At 42.6% G+C, this 19,617-nt stretch overlaps 1 protein-coding gene across 1 annotated transcript in view; it reads left to right on the top strand.

The window, feature by feature from the left end:
- etv1 (ETS variant transcription factor 1) overlaps positions 1-18,674 on the top strand; it is a 34,485-nt gene extending 15,811 nt beyond the window's left edge. The window contains exons 3-9 of the mRNA XM_063199966.1: positions 590-784; positions 2,765-3,018; positions 9,365-9,434; positions 12,401-12,417; positions 16,207-16,379; positions 17,464-17,565; positions 17,814-18,674. Coding sequence (XP_063056036.1) covers positions 590-784; positions 2,765-3,018; positions 9,365-9,434; positions 12,401-12,417; positions 16,207-16,379; positions 17,464-17,565; positions 17,814-18,035 — 1,033 coding nt within the window. The 3' untranslated portion in view covers positions 18,036-18,674. The remainder of the gene's footprint in view (positions 1-589; positions 785-2,764; positions 3,019-9,364; positions 9,435-12,400; positions 12,418-16,206; positions 16,380-17,463; positions 17,566-17,813) is intronic.
- The last annotated feature ends 943 nt before the right edge of the window (positions 18,675-19,617 follow it).

Here is a 19,617-nt window from a genome sequence, read left to right as displayed (position 1 = left end):
AAAAAAAAACAACAACAGCAAAAACAACAATAATACAAATAATAATAGGTGGATCATTCATCATGAGTAGGTGGCTCTTTTCCATGTCCACCAATTTGAATTACACACAGACATCATTGGCAAATTTTGGCAGCACACATTTTCAAATTCAATTATTAAAATTATATACTGGACCTTTAAAATACAAAAGCATGACATTATACTGTAAATACAATGAGCCAACACTCTTTCAGTAATATACTCAATAATATAGACCATTATAGTTTAATAATATACTAAAATATAATGGTTTGACCAGTAACTTATACACACATGCTTGGTAAACAAGACACCATAATGTAATGTAACATTGTAATGCAACAATGCAATGTTTAATTTATATCTTACGAGATGTATTGCAGAAAGATTGTTGTTAGTGTTACTTATTTAACAACTTTGGAAATGTACTGTATTTTTCCATTACCAAAATTCATTTAAAACATTTTCAAGACCAAGCACTCATTAATGTGTTAATGCATAAATGAAAGTATGTGCACAACACTGACAAGATAAATAAATAAATAAACACATAAAATATTGTTTCTTTCAGTGCCTGCGAGCAAAAGCATGCGGCGGGAATGAAGGCTCCCGACTCTGTGAACTCCCGCTGCAGTACCCCGCCTGCCTCTCCTCATCACGCACCCTCCAAAACCTCCTCATGCATCCAGAAGTCAGACAAGACTGTCCCACACCTGCTGACCAACCACCAACCTCCTCCTGACAGCCAATACACAGTGGACTATAGGTCTGTCTACAAGATCACAGCTAATATACTGTTATATACACTGTACTACACAGTACTAAAGTATTTGCTCCCTTATTAATCCATCCTTGTCACATCCTTATAGCATTTCAGATCAAGGAAACATCAATGGTAGCAAGAGATAAATCCCAAGTAAACTAAAAAAACGTTTTAAGAATCAATTTTATTCATTAAGGGAAAAACATACCACCAAGGCCCCATGTGAGAAAATTGAAACTTATAACTGGTTGAACCACCCTCAGCAGCAACAACTGACAAAATTGAGTATTTCACATTGCTGTGGAGGATTTTTTCCCTACTCTTTGTGGAATTGTTTGGTCAGATTCTGCATAATCTCCAAAGATTTAGAAATGGCTTTGTAATATTTTCTAGACATTACATTACACTTACCTGACGCTTTTATCCAGAGCGACTTACATATATTATTTTCAGGGTATTGGTTACAGTCCCTGGAGCAATGTGGGGATAGGTGCCTTGCTCAAGGGCACTTCAGCCATGGATGGAGGTGAAGAGAGAGGTCAAGTGGGATTTGAACCTACAACCCAGATTGAAAGACCAACTCCATGCCCATTACACCACAGTTGCCCGTATAATTTGGACATAGTCTCCAAAGATTTAGACATGGCTTTGTAACCTTTTCCAGACATGTCAATTACTTTTATTCTGATCTCCTCCTAAATTTTGATAGATTGATGGCATGGTGACATTTACCTGACTCTTGCCATCTGATATGCTCTCGCATACCCAGATGATGTAAATCAGGTTATGGTGACATGGGCTTAATATGGCCTACTACACCTTCTCAAACAGATTTTATTATAATATACTAAGGTCTGGTAGCAATCAGGCCAGGGTGGCTGTGAAATTCAACAAAGTGGTCCACAATCATAGGGCACAACTGTGGGCACTTGGAGGCACTTTTTGTAGGGCACTCATGTAGGTTTGGATGACATTTTTGTCTTAACAAATAAGATCATCTCAGAAAAAATGTTTAAAAGTTTATTCCTTATTTTCATTGTTAAATATTTAAATTTGTTTGACGATCTGAAAAGTTACGTGTGACAATTGTGAAAAAAAACTAATAAAGCAGTAAGGGGCAAATACTTTTGCATATCAATATACAGTATACGTGTATATATTATATCATACTGGACTATACATGTCTGTGTACCATGTCACAGCTAATATACTGTTATCCTATTAAAATGAAACCATCTCATTACCATGTCTCATACTGTAATAGTTCTGGTTTACATTACCTGGTGAAACAGCTTCCTTTAACATATTTCAGAGAACACAAGAAGGACACATTACAGTATGCTTCATGTTTGTAGTTCTGAGCTAAAGACAACTCGACTTTTCAGTCGTAACCTATTGGCGCCTAAGGGCCCTGCAAAAACACCTGCTAAATGCCTATCCCTTTTTTTTGGGAAAAGGTGCCCTCAGCCTACAAAAGCCTAAATATCTCAGCATCTGAAGCCCATGATACATGACATGTACAATACATGAAATGAGTTGCCTTTAAAAGCTATTACCCTCATCTTGCATTATAATGTGTTCCTTTAGCTCTAACATACCCACCAGTGGTGTAGTCTATGTAGAACGCGGGTATATGGAGTATACCCACTTCTAAATTTCAGGGATTTCACTATACCCACTTAAAATTGATTGATCCATTGTTTTGAATAGCACATATATATACAGTATACCCACTTCAAAAATGCTCAAATATACAGTATACCCACCTTAAAAAAGTAGACTACACTACTGATTACATTATAATGTGTTCATTTAGCTCTAACACATCTCTAATCTCATGGGCCTGAATGCTGTGTCCACGCAGCTTCAGGCAGCGGGGTCAATGTTGCGTATACGCAGCATCCAGAATCAGTGGGTTAAACACTGACTGTACTGTAGACACCTGTTGGATGACCACTAGCATGTCTCTCTTGTATACTTCAGGTTCCGACGGCAGCTGTCAGAGCCATGCCATTCCTTCCCTTCGTCCCAAAGCCTGCCGCCTGCCCATGACGGCCGGCCTCTGTGTCACCGGCAGCTGTCTGAACCCAGTCTCATGTTTGCCCCCCAGGGCTTCAAGCAGGAATACCATGACTTGCTGTTTGAGCATCCAGTGATAGCAAGTGTTCACCCTGGCCAGGCGTACCATTCGTCTATGATCATAAAACAAGAGCCACAGGACTTCATCTTCGACTCAGGTATGGACTCAGACCTGGCAACCTCATCTGTTTTGCCACTGTGTAGATGACATTATAATTTGTTATTATACATTTGGAATATGATGATCTGAAATAGTATTTTGGCTGTTTGGCTGTGAGTATAGTTCAGAAAGAAATATAATTTTAATGAATCTTCAATATTAGTTTATAAATTGACATAGGCCTATTATTACTTACAAACTACTTTTGAATGATAATTGATTTCACATTTCTTTTAAGTTCCTAAAGAAGGACTTAAACATATGGAATTAATAGTTAATCAATGCAGAGTCTGCAAAGTCAATGCAGAGTTTGTCCGTCTGTCCAGCACTCAAGAGATTACAGGCTGTATCCTTTCTTTTTTAAGCAAATTGGCTATTTCTGTGTTAGCATAAAGTCTACAGTGCATCAGAAATACTCTTAATTTTAAAGACTTGATTCAGTGGCAGAATATTGCGCAGGCAGAAAATGGCTTGGCTGCACAGTTTTTCCTGTTTGCAGGGAGAATATGTCTCTATGTATGAACCTGGCTAAAACTGCCACGTCTTATTTTGATATGAGGCGTACAGAAGAAATCATATTTGTGAAATGTGAACGGCAGCTACTCCATTATGAATGCATATATTATGAATGAATTTCAACAATTTCTGAACAATTTTTGGGTCAGTCTAACCTGGGCGAAAGCCGACTGTTGACTCTGTCACGCCGTATGGAACAAGCTAAGAGGAATCCATTTCCATGGAGGGTGGGAGATAGTCTGACCTTACTCTGCAATTTAAATTAATTGGAGTTCCAAATTCAAATAAAAAATCATATTGCTCTTTATTAGCATGACTGTTACGATACAGTTTTGCCAAAGCATACAAATAACAAGACAAAAAGTGTCAATGTGTTACCTTAACCAATCAGTAACGGTGAGTTCTGCGTCACCACTCTGAACGGTTTGCTGATTGGCAGAACTGTGTGCGAACCGCGCTAGGCGGGTTGGGCCAGACTACTGTACTGAGCCAAAATCTTTGGGCGGAAGTATGTAGGATGGCGTCGTCAGGCCAGGGTCAATCACCCATTTTTGGTTTCTTTTTTTCTACTCATCTGTCTTCCTTTTCTCCTTAACTGAGCTCCTCATTCCCTATTCTTGACACTCATTCCCCAACATAATAATCATGACAATTAGAGAGAGAGAGAGAGAGAGAGAGAGAGAGAGAGAGAGAGAGAGAGAGAGAGAGAGAGTGTGTGTGTGTGTGTGTGTGTGTGTGTGTGTGTGTGTGTGTGTGTGTGTGTGTGTGTGTGTGTGTGTGTGTGTTGGTGTGTGTGGGTATGGGTGTATGTGTGTGTGTGTGTGTGTGTGTGTGTGTGTGTGTGTGTGTGTGTGTGTGTGTGTGGGTGTGTGTGTGTGTGTGACAGCAATCCTTAGCACACAAGTGCACACTGCGCAAAACAAAATTGCATTTATCTCTCACTCGTATAAGAGGGCAGCCCCCAATGGCGCCCCAAGGGAGCAGTGTGGCCGGACCGTACCATGCTCAGGGTACCTCAGTCATGGAGTGGAGACCACTGGTTAATTACTCCCCCACCAACCTGGCACATCGGGAATCAAATCAGCATCCTTTGGGCTACAAGTCTGATGCCTTAACTGCTTACCTATGCCCTACCGCTTACCCATGAATGTGTGTGTGTGTGTGTGTGTGTGTGTGTGTGTGTGTGTGTGTGTGTGTGTGTGTGTGTGTGTGTGTGTGTGTGTGTGTGTGTGTGTGTGTGTGTGGGTGGGTGTGTGTGGGTGTGTGTGTTTAAGCAGTAAACCTACCTACAGGAAGGTGTTCACAGCATAAACAAATATACATTTCACCACATCTTGTATCTGCCCGATCAGGCCAGGCCATCAAGCAGATGCTCCACTGGTATTTTGTAAGAAGGCTTGCCGGAGGTAGTAGGATGTAGATCCGAGCCTTCATGGCTATTATATTATTTTTTATACTTACGAATGCTCAGATTCAATTTGATTCAATGGTTCATTTTTTTTACCTTACAGGCTATAGGCTTATGTGTAAAATGCTAAATATATTAAGAATTTGATATATCTGCATGCATTTTATTTGAGGAACATCATTATTACAGTCAGTATTATTATTACTGCATGAGCAAAGTAAAATGCCTCACAAAATGAGATAACAACAAAAGTTGATGAATCGATAAATAACGATTGATTCTCTTGTGGACAAATTGATTAATTGAATGCACCAGCTGTAGGATCGATGCATCCATACAAATCGGTTATTATTTACACTCCTAGAGGGGTGTAACCAAACCAACCAAAACATTTGTGGGGCTGTAGGAGGTTCTTGATCCCTTTCAAGGACAAGAAAGGCTAGATCAATAATTGATTGCAGCTATAGAATATTTCGACCTTCCTTTTGAAATAAACTACAATAATTGATCGCAACTGCACGAGGACTCAGTTCTGATCTTCACCTTGGTCCGGGACTAGAATAGCCATTTGACTTGCCAGACTCTTCCATCCAAAGCAAATAGGACATAAACAGCTGAGCATTAATGCAGAAATTAGTGATGAGTTGGTAGAGTTGGAGTTAGTGATTTCATGATAGGGCTGGGTAACATGGAGCATATCTTGATATGTTTTTCTGTATCTCTTCTACATTCCCCCCTAAAAATCATAAGACTGGAAAGAACATTATTTTTTAAGTTTTAGTAGGCAACAGACAAGCCAAACTATGGAAGCCTACGGACAGCTATGGCTACTTCAGGATGAAACTGCTTCGGGCCAAAACTGTCTGGTTGCAGCTCTGCAGTAAAAAAAAGTAAACGGGCACCACCGCAGCAACTACTGGAGTGACCAAACATGGGGCTGTGTTTGTTAGCAATAATAATTGCTAACTACTGTTGTTATTGTTGGACGCTCAGCCTTTTCATCTCTCTTCCGAACCAACACACACACACACACACACACACACACACACACACACACACACACACACACACACACACACACACACACACACACACACACACACACACACACACACACACACACACACACACACAGGAAAATGAGGCAGATATGTAGTGCAGATGAGACAATTTTGCTTCTGTAAATCTCTGAATTTTCAGTCTAGATCGCAAAGCTGAGCAAAACTCATTAAAGCTAGGTGGCATTCCCAACTATCCTAATCTGCGACAATACTGTAATTGTCTCTCGCCCCAAACCCCACGGTTTAAGAAACATTTGTTCGCTGGCGGAGATTCTCATTTATCTAGTTAGATTTGGCTGTACGTTGTGGCTGTGCTATCTGACTGCATGCCTGTTTCAAAACTTTTCTTCATAGGGCCATGTTTTCAAAGCATACGAGGTGCACAGGTTTTGAACTGTTTGTCAGAAAGACTGCCAGGCATTTTTTCTGTTTATTCAGCAACCAATTCTTGGCTCTCAGCTTTGCCACTGCTTCCACTGACTTGCGAGACCATTCTAATCATCTCTGCTCGTCAGAGCTTCTCGTGCAGTGCGCTCAGACTCAGTAATGTAGTGAGTGATAGGCGGTGCCAGAGGTTAATTTAAGATTTGATCGGCTCAAATGACTGAAGTTTGTCACAGTAACAGCACACACTGTCAATCAGTCAATATGTCTGTCAGAATAAAAGCCTCAAAAATAACACTCTATGTTCTCGTGACATTATCGGATTGGTCTTGGGTCCGGACAGAATCGCCTCAGAGTCCGGATCCGGACCAGAGTCCGCTGTTGCGTGACCCCCGCTCTATTACCTGGAGTAAGATGTACAAGACTGCCAGCATGCTCACTGGACTATCCTCCCCCTTCGTCCTCCTCTGAAGTTAACATCACTCCCACCCCACCACCTGTGGAATGTGGACCACACTCTCAACCCCTGACTAGGGTATCCTAGAGATGAGTAGATACAGCTATACTACTACTAGGCCCTTCATCATTCAGGGGACAATATGATGTCTTGAAGCTATTTTATATACTTCCTTTAACTTTGTTCAGTGAAGCAATGGTTACCTTTGTTCAGTAAAGCATGTTGTGTTTGGTGATCTATTTGTAAAACTCTGCAGCTAGAACAATGCTCTCACACAACCTTGTAATGATTAGCCTAACTGATGAAGGCTACAACAAAACTCCATGTTTTATTGTGATAAGTCATTTCCAGTGAGTCAAGTGTAGGTAAAGGCAGAGACGTTACAAATCTGAAACTTTTATGTTGTTGATTTGATTGTCGCGGGCAAAATTCACTCCTCATTTGCATAATATTAAATGCACGTTTTTTTTTTTTTAACGAAAGTTTGCTTGTACCCACCATCCGCCCCGATCACCCCCTATCTTCGTCATCTCGATCGTTTTATCCAGGATTCCGCCCTCGCGCCTCCTTGGTTCTGCTCGCTCTCCCAATAACCGGCATGGGGGTGTGCGCTCAGAGCTCGCACATATCCGCGGGCGTGGGTATTGTCTGAGCTCTCAGTTGGAGCACCGTACTCCCGAGCTCAAGCATCATTTTTTAAACGTGGCCATTATTGGGCTCTGCAGCAATTTCAGCACCATGGCCAGTGACCTTGCCCAATACACTATTTTCACTATTTGCTTTTAACTTACGCTCCTCGAATGCAGTGGTCCAGCGACCCCGTAAAGCACTTTCATGATTCCTCGAGTACAGTGGTCCAGCGACCCTGTAAAGCACTGTCATGATCAGTTCGCCGCACGGACAGCGATTCTCCTGCGAGAAACCCACTATCACGAGAAGCCCATTTTCCAGCGAGAACGAAGATGTAGCCTATGCATGCATAGGCTACTGAATTCTAATTTCAGATAGCGCACTTATGAAATGCACGTTTTGTTAAAAACGAAAGTTCAGGAGAAGGGTAATGAAATTTGACAGGTCTAAATTATCACCTGCACTCTATTCCCTGCTCGTCTGTCATTCTTCTATTTTCTGCCTGTTAAGACAGGCACGCCTACCTACCCATCTGATTCTCGTTCTCCGCTCAGCCGTCATTCAACAGATTTGTAAGTGCAATGAGAGTTGGCATGCCCTTCAATTATCAACACCGCATTTATTCCCCTCTCACCTGCTCCAAGTCAGAAACTCGCTTTCTTCGTCTTCGTCATCTCGAGTTTATCCAGAATTCCGCCCTCGCGCCTCCTTGGTTCAGCTCGCTCTCACAATAACCGGCATGGGGGTGTCCGCTCAGAGCTTGCACATATTCACGGGCACAGGTATTGTTCGAGCTCTCAGTTGGAGCCCCGTACTACCGAGCCCAAGCGTCGTTTTTTAAACGTAGCCAACATCGGGCTCGGCAGTAATTTCAGCACCAGACATTCAGACATTGCCCAATACGCTATTTGCTTTTAACTTACGTTCCTCGAGTGCAGTGGTCCAGCGACCCCGTAAAGCATTTTCATGATTCCTCGAGTGAAGTGGTCCAGCGACCCCGAAAAGCACTTTCATGATTCTTCCAGTGCAGTGGTCCAGCGACCCCGTGAAGCACTTTCATGATCGCGCGGACAGCGGTTCTCCCACGAAAAACCCATGATCACGAGAAGCCCGTTCTCCAGCGAGAACTTTTTGCTACAGCAGGTTGTGTGATAAATTCTCATGATTTGCTGTTTAGAGGCTGGTGTGCACCATGTGAACGGCGTTGTTTGTCAGTATGGCGACATCACAAAGTTATATTTTAGAAATGTTGTGCAGCCCTATAAGTAAGCTAACAGAGCATAAACGCATGTCTTCAGATTTTTTTTTACTCATGTATCATGTGACATGCATCTAATAATATTGATAACCACTGATTGAAGTGTCACTTTGACAACAACTGACATGATAACCTCCACTGATAAGTATGGACATTCAAATCGTACAAGTTCATAAGTAGGCTAAGTCCCACACCAATTGGCAAACGAGAGCTCTCCCTTCTTCCACACGGACCAAAGTTCTGCCGCTTCTTGAAAGCATCTGCACAGTGGAGTGCTGTGCTGCCCCCACATTCTGAATGGCCACAAGGTGTAAACGCACATTCAAAAATGGCGGTAGGTGACGGTAGGCGTGGATGACGTGAGGAGAATGAAGTACCAACGGCTGTATGTTGCTTAGTGTGCTGCCAGTTTGTTCAAGGGTGCTTAAGTCAAAAGTGGTCCACACTGCTGTCTACTGTGGAGGCCTTTACGCTCTGGGAAAATGACATTGTGCTTAAATTCAGCACTGCTGATCTCATCAGTACTTATTACCAATACAATTTGCCTTCTTGTGTTGTCATTGTACAGAAAGATTAGTCAATCCTTGACAAAAACCAGCAGGCAAAAAATGTTCTGGTTTCTTTCTACAGAACTACCAAGCTGTCATTCTATCTGCCTAAGACATGAAGGGTTTCTACCTTACTCTAACAGGACTGAAGGTAATTCTAACATTAACTTTTCATATTTATATTTCATTTTGTTTTTGTACTGGAATGTGATTCAAAGTTGTGTGTGTCTTACTAACTGTATACAGTAACAGCATAGAAAGGAAATAGAATAACAACAGATGATTTCGGAGTTGAATTTTATGTGATATTGCTGTATAGAAACAGACAAATCCCGAAGCCTCTGCCATTTTCTAAATAGCTTTTGAAGAAAGTTGTGAGCACATTGAAATAGACGACTCTGAAAGTCAATCTGAAATATACTGCAAAGCAACAGTATATTTATGGAAAATGTAACATCAAAGAACACGCACATTTAACCAGTCTGTATAAGTTGGTGCAAACAGCATTTTCCATATGACTATCTTGATTTTAGTGTCAGTTTCTTCTGTGAAGCAATATTAGCGTTTAATTTTGTGTATGAGAGGTTCTCTTCAAACTTGCTGTTGTGAAGATGCAATGTGATACAAACCAAATATGTACCATATAGCAATTGTTGGGTACCCTAACTAGCAATCTGATTGTTATGTTGACATTTCCATATGGTGCAACACCAACATACAAAATGTGTTGCTTTAGGTAAACTTTAAGGTTTATGCCAACATTTCAGTCACACGATATGTAACATGTAATATGTAATATGGTGATAGGGTATGTGAAATTGTTGTTGCATCATCTGACATGGTAAAATTTTCATTCATATTTCATAGGCCCTCTGATGGAGACATATTAAAGTTTGTAATGTGGATATGTAGATTTTTAACACATTTTTTAAAATGAGAACTTGTTACAGGAATTGTTATTTTTTTAGTGTTTTGTAATGTTGAATGATTTGAAATGTGGCACAAACACACCTGGCCATTCATCTGAAATTACATAGAGTACAGGTGGGCATACTAAACTCATCATATACACAAATTAGGGCTTCATCTATGTAATCTAATTTTTTGGCACGTGGTCTTGTGTGTCACATCGCATAGACATTTAGGGAGTCGACTTGCCAAACACAATTCCTGAAGTTAGAAATAATATTTCGCTTCCATATAGACGTCACGCCATGTGACCGTTCGGAGCCCCTAACAGACTCTGTGGCTCTCCTTGCTTTTGGAAGGATGGGCTCATTGAGAAAAGGGGGGATGATGACTGCCGAAGCAGTTGCCTTCTTTTGCCTTTCCCAGAGCCGTTCTGAGGATAAGACATATTTATCATTGTGTTGGTGTGTAGTAATTTGTTTTACGTCAAGGCGTTGTGGGGTTGAACAGTACTTGATAAACGGAGCATTGACTCCAAAAGAGAGTTTTTCATAGTTCCTGTCACTTGTGATTGTAAACTTGTTTGGGGAGGGAACACAGGGGTTACATGTGTAGCTTTGCCAATTGCGGTGTAGAATCCTGGCAGCTGGGCCTGCGTCTGACCCTGTCCATTCAGTGTCCGTAACAGAGAATAAGGAGAGAGTGTTGGTTGGTGCCATGCTGGGTGGAGACAATTTGTCAGGATCCGTCGCGTACTATTGTCAGTGCATGGGGAAGCAGTTGAGTCTGGTTCCGGAAAGGTTCAGGGCACCGTGCATCACTCAACTGAAAGCCAGTTCCCAGTCCTGGGGCCCGTGGATCTCTGTGCGCTCCTGGGGAGGGTCCTAATGCCTGGCGCTCGCCGTGGTCACACCGGGAGGGCCACTGGAGGAGGCAGAGGCAGAAGCGGTGTGGGCTTCCATCATGGGTGCTTTTGCCTTTGTTGGGGTTGCTGTCCTACTGTGGGCTTGAAGGTGGGCCCCGGTGGCTCTCTTCTGCTTGCTCCTGGATAGCCGCTATGGTGGCTGAGCCGAAGAGGCCGTCTGCGGAGACCAGGAAGTCCAGGATGACCATCTAGTGTCTGTCCGCCAGGGACATTAGGCCAAGCCATAGACTCTGTTGCCCTTCCACAGCCAGGCCAAGGGTGCGCCCTGTAGCCTGGGCTGTGCATCGCAACACCTTTAGAATGAAGTCCGTGGTGGTGCGGATCTCCGTCCATAAGTCCTCCACAGAGCTGTCCTCCTGCAGCACTGCTGCCCTCTCTCAGCATGGCGAGGTAGGCGTTGAGGAGAGAGGAGGTGTTGAGAGCCCTACCCACTTGAGCAGCTGCTTTTTAGTGGGAATTGGGGAACGTCAGCCCATTCTTGCCCCTCCATTAGCAGAGTGTCCCATATGTCATCTGTATCACAGTAAAGGGAATTAAGGCTCACCCTGTGCTCCATGAATGCTAGGCGCCGTCGACGGGTGGTAGGGTTTAGCACCAAAATGCCTTTGCCTCTGCAGGCGTCAAAGGCTTGAGTTTAGCCCAAGCACACTGTGCACACGATGGCAGCAATGTCGAATCCACACAAATTCGGGCACGGGTGGGAAGGCTCCTTGTCCCGCTTGTGGATAGTCTTCCGAGACTGCATTGTACTGCTGGAAGTTGAGAAGAGAAAACTAGTCGGGAGCTATTGGTAAGTACGGCAAGCTAGTGGCTAATTAGCTAAGTTAGATAAGGAGGCTAAGTTCTAGTGTGCTAGAGGCTAGAAGAAGAGTTAGCTCGAGTTCGTCAACAGAGGGTTACACTGAAATACAAACAAAAAACTTGTGAAAGTGTTTGCAGCTACTAATCCTTCAATGCCTGTAGGCTGGCTTTTGGTGCGTTCTGGTAGATGGTTGAATTTCAAGATTGTTCTGGCAACTCTGGTTTTCAGATGAGCTTAGAGCCCCATGCAGCCTGGTTTTGTTAACCAAGGGGGCTTGCCCTTGACTGTGCAGCTCATTGACCTAACGACATGATTGAAAGCAAGCTTTGGCAAATGGTCACGCAGAGGGCGTAAACGATAGTGAGATGTCGAGTGAGTCGACCGAAAGAGAACCAATAAGTTTTCATGTTCATACAGGTTGGTGTTGGAAAACATTCATAGAATGGACGATGTGGTCAGAAAACCTAATAATTCTGCACATCCTGTATGTTCGACAAAAGTTGACTGTAACCTGAAGTGACCCAATTTTTTCATCCATATGCAAAATATAGTAGCTAGCCTTTCCTTGACAGTCTGAATGACACAACGTTTTTAGATGCGTCCCAGCATCTCTATAAGAGGGTCTGTCTGTCCGTCCGTCCGTCCGCCTTCAATTGTGTCTGAAACGCATTCCTTCAATTGTTCCTTCCTGTGGCCACAAGGCGGCAGACTTGCCATTTTGGACCGGAGCGAATGCGTGCAAGCATAGCCTTTCTATACTAAACCGGATGCTAACGTTGGCGAAAAGTAGCCTAGCCACAGGCTAACTGACAAACGTGAGGCCAACAACTCAGCCGATCGTGATGTACGCCACAAATAGACCAATCGACCTCATATTTAGACACTACAATGTTGATTTCTGCCTTCGATTTTCATCAGTTAAGAAATCTAGCGTCGGATTAACACATTATTAAGGTAGTAAAGCGAGTTGCCGCCATGTTTGTTTTCCAGAATCACCCGGGTAGAGAGCTCACGTGCAGCATTCTGGGTAATTGAGTTTCAATTCACCTAAAGGGTGAACCCATAAGCGCATGATTCACCCAAACGGTTTTATTTATTTATTTATTATTTGTCGATGTTTAGATTCTTTCCCACATGCACATAATGCTGAAATGGCGTGATACTAAAGGTTGTTAGGCCTAATAAATGTCTGGTAATTTGTAATGTAGCCTACTTCATCTAGGCTATGTGAAATTTCAAATCATAGCCTATGGTTCTTTTCCAAATCCAAGAATGATGATAAGCTTATTATACCCTAAACTGCAAAAATAAAGCCATGTCTCGCCATTTTGCTGCCTTGCTGCCTGCCACAATATTTGGAGTGTCCATGATGACCAATAAACAAAAAGTACATCCTCGGGGGGCGTTGACAGAGGAGGCCAGGGGGGCGTTTGGGGGGGGAAATGGCATAGTTGGAACTGGCATAGAGGGACGCATCTGTTGTCCGCCTGTCGGCCTTGTTTCAAATTGAACCCAGATCATTTGGATACTGATATTCTTAATTCTGATAATTATACAATCTGCGACTTCAGTCTAGATGGCCAGGTTGCATTCATCAGACTACACCTCAAGCGTGTAAGAGTGACAGTAAATTTACAGAGGAGTAACTTCGCGACCTTATAACTGTTAAATGCTATGTGTATCATTAGCATCTCCCTCTCTCACACACGTGCATCAGAGGGTGTACTATTTTGTCAGTGATTTTTGTTTTGGTTTTTTGTAAACATTTTTTGCAGAGGGCAGAAAAATACTTAAGCCATGAATGACTGTTATTTATAAGATAATGTGGAGTATTGACAAGTACCTGTAGCCAAGTAAACTTGACGAACCCGCCTTGCGACCAAAACCATTGGTCCTGCCCAGGTCCTTGTACTCGCTAAAACAGGTAATGGAGGAAAGTCATTAAAATGATGGGAAATTGTGAAAATTGTCTAGCAGTGGAAGGAGTTAAACAAACACAAGATCCATTTGGAGACTACTACTTCTATTCCAGCATCAAAGGAAGTGTCATATACCCCTTAACACTTGGGTGGTTGCAGCGAAAAATAGGCCTGCCTGGAGACAAGCTGTTCGAGAGGGGGCTGCACAATATAACAGTGATCTTCACAGTGCTGCAGAACAGAAGCACTAACAGAAGTTCACCGCCACCAACAAGGTTCCACCAAAACCCACAACTACCCCCTACCCACCTTAAGTATGTGGGTTAAGGATTGGCCTCTTTGCGCACCTTAAGACCCATAATAGGACCAAGAAGGAGGTCAGACATACTCGAATACGAGTGTCCGCATAATGACGATACGAGGGGAAAACAGTACACAGAATGAAATTGCATTTATGCTTCACCTGCAAGCGGGCAGCCCCACACAGCACCTCAAGGGAGTAGTGCAATGGGGTGTACCATGCTCAGGGTACCTCAGTCATGGAGCAGGATGGGGGGATAGCACTTGTTAATTCCCAACCTGGCGGGTCAGGACTTCGTCGAGATGAGCTACCGGTAGCTTAATTCAACAGTGGCATCTATCAATTTACGCTGCCTCGTCGAAATAGCATACCTTCATTTTCTCTCCATGGAGACTTTTCAGTAACTTGCGGATATATGGATTGTTTGTTTTATATATTTAGGTCTACTATTTAAATGAGCGATGTGTCTCATTCATGCCTTCTGATTTTTCCGGAGACATTTCTAATAATACTGTAAATATGAAGTAGAACAGAGCTACGAACATCACAGCTACTTTGGGTAAAATTAGGCCTGTTTTTTCACATATTTCGGCGCATATGGGAATGTTTTTCCCTCATAATCAGCAAATAGTTAAATCCAAGCTGAACACCTCTGTTCCCAGGACATGATAAGAGCCATAGTCTATGGGCCTTTCCCAAAACCTAGGACGCCACTGACGGGTTCGACCCAGCCCGTTCCATCCCCATCTCTCTTTTCCAGCCTTTTCCTGTCAGTCCTCTACTGTCCTGTCAAATAATAAAGGCACAAAAGCCCTAAAAATATTTTAGAAAAGACTCAATGAACAACGCATCTCTCCCACTAGCTTATGGGGCATGGATGTCTCCCTGTTCTCGAACAAAACACTTGTTTTGTACAAACGTACTTCGGCCTACTTGTAATAGGGTTGCTTGTTACAGTTGCTACCTCGAGCTTATAAACTGAAGGTTAGCTGTTCGGTTGCTCAACTCAATGGGAAATCCCCCTGGAAAAGCGCTATGTGGTAGAGCACATGCGCATGCATGTCCAGTAGCAAAAAGGAGCTAATCTCGACAGGTAGCCCATCTGCAATCTTTGGTTACTTGTCTGACACCCTAACTGCTTACTCATAACTGCCCGTGGTAATGTGACCATGTGTAGGGCCAGTGACAGCCTGCTGAAGACTGGTCACTTAATGCCGGGCATACACTGTGCAACTTTTGGCACAATCTTGCCACGATTTGTCTGTCGTACGATTTTTGGGGAATCAGGCGGAATTTTAGCTCAATCATGAGTCTCGCATCATGTAGTTAGTCTACATGGGGTATAAAGACAAGCGATTTCACCTTGCCACGAGCTGCTTGCAATCAGCAATTGCATGGTCGCAAGAAAATCAAAACGGTTTGAAATCCTCTTGAGTGATTGGCACAGTTGAAGCGGTGGTACAATTTGACACTACGTTCCATACTAGGGAAGGCCAAGGGGCAAGCATAAAGTTATAGCAATTAGTACAGTAAATGGTTTGACTTTTTATTTATTTTTAATTCTGTGAAATTCATTTTCGAGTAAATCAGTGAACGAAGTGGAAGTCCAACTGGGAAACTCCAACTCCCATTGTGACACAGCACTCCACAGCACACAAGTGAACACAGCACACTACGAAATTTCATTTATGCCTCACCGTGCAAGGGGGCTGCCCCCAATGGCGCCCAAAAGGGAGCAGTGCAGCAGGACAGTACCATGCTCAGGGAACCTCAGTCATGGTGGAGGATGGGGGAGAGCACTGGTTAATTACTCCCCCCACCGGGAGTCGAACCGGCAACCTTTGGACTACAAGTCTGATGCCCTAGCCGCTTACCTATCACTGCCCACTGCTTACCCATGATTGTCCAAATAATCTTATGTGAAAGGAACAGTTTAGAACTGTCACACACACACACACACACACACACACACACACACACACACACACACACACACACACACACACACACACACACACACACACACACACACACACACACACACACTCACACTGTAATTTATCCACAGGAGATGTCATCAAACAGGAGGTGGGGCTGTTTCGTGAGGGGCCCACCTACCAGCGGAGAGGCTCTCTGCAGCTCTGGCAGTTTCTGGTGGCCCTGCTGGACGACCCGGCTAACTCACATTTCATCGCCTGGACCGGCCGTGGAATGGAGTTCAAGCTGATAGAGCCGGAGGAGGTGAGAAGGGATTGGGGGCAGCCAGCAGTGGGTAAGGAGATGGGCTTGAGATCAGAGGGTGGCAGGTTCAAATCCCATCCATTCTTCTCCCTACACCGTTCATGGATTAAGTAACCTTGAGTAAGGCACCTAACCCCATATTGCTCCAGGGACTGTAACCAGTAAATAAATGTAAGTCTCTTTAGATAAAGCGTTAGCTAAGTGTAATATACACGTAATGTAATGTAATGTAATGTAAGGTAAGGGGGGGAAGAAAGGGGTCATTATACAGTATGTAGAGTTCTTTATAGTCCCTTCCTGAGGTGCTCTTCTAAAACGTAAAGCAGTTTATACAGTACAGCTGTTCAAGTAAGTAGGTATAATAAGCAAATTAGGAGTGGGGTAATACTTAATCAGAAGATTTGTAATTCATGAATTAATCACTTTTAATTACATAACATTATTTTCCTCAAAAGCGATATATTTTTTAATGTGACAATCGTCAAATAGAAATTAACCTTTATTCTGCCAAAAAATGTTCACGGTTGCAAGCATATAATTCCTGTTGCTCAAATATTGAATTTGGAATACAAAAGAAAAAACACCATAGGTAAATGTAACTACCGAGAGTGCTCCCACCGAGAGCTCCAGCAGTTCCTGGGCTTGTAGCTACTTGGTTTGCCGTTTCATAACAGTGGCTGAAGTGTTTCAGTGAGGCACACTTTGTTGCAAGATTTGAGACCCACTTTACTTAGAATTAGACTAATATGAATTGGAGATATACAAATTAATAATGAGGAATTTAATTATTAATAATAATTAATACATTTTAATTCCCATCTAAGTGAAAAAGCAGTGTACATTTTTGTATACTTGGCATAGATTAATAACTGTTAAGTAGGTGTGACATGAAGAATGTTTTACACTAGGACTACAAAATAGTGTAGAAGAAGAAAGAAATTGCTTCGGAAATGCTCAGATAGAGTTTTATAGGAAATGGAAAATTGTGTTGAGTCATGTAGGGAAGAGAATTGTAAAAAGATTGTGTCACAGCTGACAACCATACATTTATGATTGTTTCTTTTTTTTATGTGGTTTTTCAAAGGTTGCTCGACGTTGGGGTATTCAGAAAAATCGCCCTGCCATGAATTATGATAAACTCAGTCGTTCCCTGCGCTATTACTATGAGAAGGGGATCATGCAAAAGGTAAATGCTCTGATTCTCTCTCCCTCGCGTCATGGCAAAAAAATGCCTGTCAAAAGAAAATTCTCAATGACTCATTTACAATGACATAACACTGAAAAGTGCTTCACAAAATATTATGTAGACACTTGTGAAGTATGTGCAGACAAATGTATGTAAACGTATGCAAATCTATATTCATCCTTGTGAAAAGGCCTGTATAGAAAAGACAGACACTTGAAAACATACTTGCTTTTCTGACATGGTTACAGGTAGCTGGGGAGAGGTATGTCTACAAGTTTGTGTGTGATCCTGAGGCACTGTTCTCCATGGCTTTCCCAGACAATCAGAGGCCGGTCTTGAAAACAGACAGTGAACGGCACGTCAATGAAGAGGACACAGTGCCGCTGTCACACTTTGATGAGAGCGTGGCATACATGCAAGAAGGAGCCTACAGCACCTCACGGCCCTACAATGAAGGCTACGTCTACTGATGCCCTTTGACCATTAAGCTCATTCTCTGCGCTTGATGCCAGCCTTCAGGGTATATAAAGGGGTGGAACTATGGGGGAGGCAAGCGGGGCTCTTGCGCCTGGGGCCAGGGCCCTCCAATATTAGTGGTGGGGGGCCCATCTTCACCTTGGCAGGCCATATGGGGGGCCCTATCAGTGCTGTGCCCTGGGGTCCTGTGTGCAATTTTCCGCCACTGTATATATACTGTAAGCTCCTAAAGTGTTGGGTCATCTCCCACAGTGACTACAAGGCCTCAGCAAGCACTTTAGAGACTGTGAGTGTGTACAGTAAAATCACATGTGGAACTGGCCAAGTGCAATCTCACAGTTGGATTGAACAAGATGCCTTTTACATCACACCATACAGATGCTGAGGGCAACACAAGACCATCTCTGAGAAAGCATTAATGCAATACTGTATACGTAATGCTATTTCACATTGAGATTTTTTTTTCTTGCTTTTCTTTCTGTATGTACATTGGATATTTTTTCATAGACTTTTGTGGCTGAAATTGCATTGACACTCCAGTGAAGTAAACTAAAACTGGAGAAAATTGTGATAAACTGAATGCTTCAGATCCATAATGTATAAATTCAAATTAAATGTAAAAGTGAATGATCATTTTCCTCTAAGTAAATACAGTTTTGTCTAACAGTGTTCAATGCAGTTACCAATGCTTGGTATGATATCAAAAAGTCAAACTATCCAAAATAAAATATCCAACCAACCTAGCCTCAAAACATAGAATGTTCCTATTCATATTTCAGCAGATCTTGGTTACTTTTGTTTTAATCAAGGCACACCTTGAATTTGGTCCCAAATTGCTCTCACTACAATACAGCATTTATGTGTGGTACTGTAGTAGTGTTTCTCAACAGGGCTTCTACAGCCCCCAAGGGGGGATTGGGGGGCCCACCAGGGATACTGAGAAGGATACAGCAAAGAGGGGGGATGCTCAGTTGTAATTGTGGGGGCGTTGGGTTATTTTATTTTAAAATATTAAGGAGGGGGAGGGGGTCGTTGGTAGTTACATGATGAGATCAAGGGGGTGTTGAGGGCCTTATGATGATCATGGGGACATTTATTCAGAAAAGGTTGAGAAACACTGTACTATAGAAACGTAAATTGCATTCAAGCACCTACTCTCAGACTGCCCTAGGTTTTGAAACTATGCTGCTCAATGAAACTGTACTGCCTATTGCCAAATTTGATCTTTTCATTAATATTCACAAAATACTTAGGAACGGTCGCTATAAAGCTTTAGAAACACTTTGTAAATAATGACCTAATAAGCAACAAAACATTGACAAATATTTCTAAAAAAAGTAAAAAATACTATGTTAACACAACCTGTCCTGGAAGTTTGTTCTCCAAAGAGCAGAAAGATGAAGCCACTGGATATATGTCCGGCACACAAACAAACATCACAGTCTTCCAGCAGGAGTAGATTCCCACTCCGCTGTGAAAATGTTGGTTGGTTCTTACTCATATACAAACATTTAAAATGTTTGCTTATAATTATTGCATTATATGTTAATAAAATGTTAATAAAGTTTTTTTAAA

This window comes from Engraulis encrasicolus, chromosome 5 (assembly GCF_034702125.1).
Source record: "Engraulis encrasicolus isolate BLACKSEA-1 chromosome 5, IST_EnEncr_1.0, whole genome shotgun sequence".
In the NCBI taxonomy this organism is placed as follows: Eukaryota; Metazoa; Chordata; class Actinopteri; order Clupeiformes; family Engraulidae; genus Engraulis; species Engraulis encrasicolus.
The sequence above is the reverse complement of the archived record's forward strand: the minus strand, read 5'-3'. Positions and strand labels throughout refer to the sequence as shown.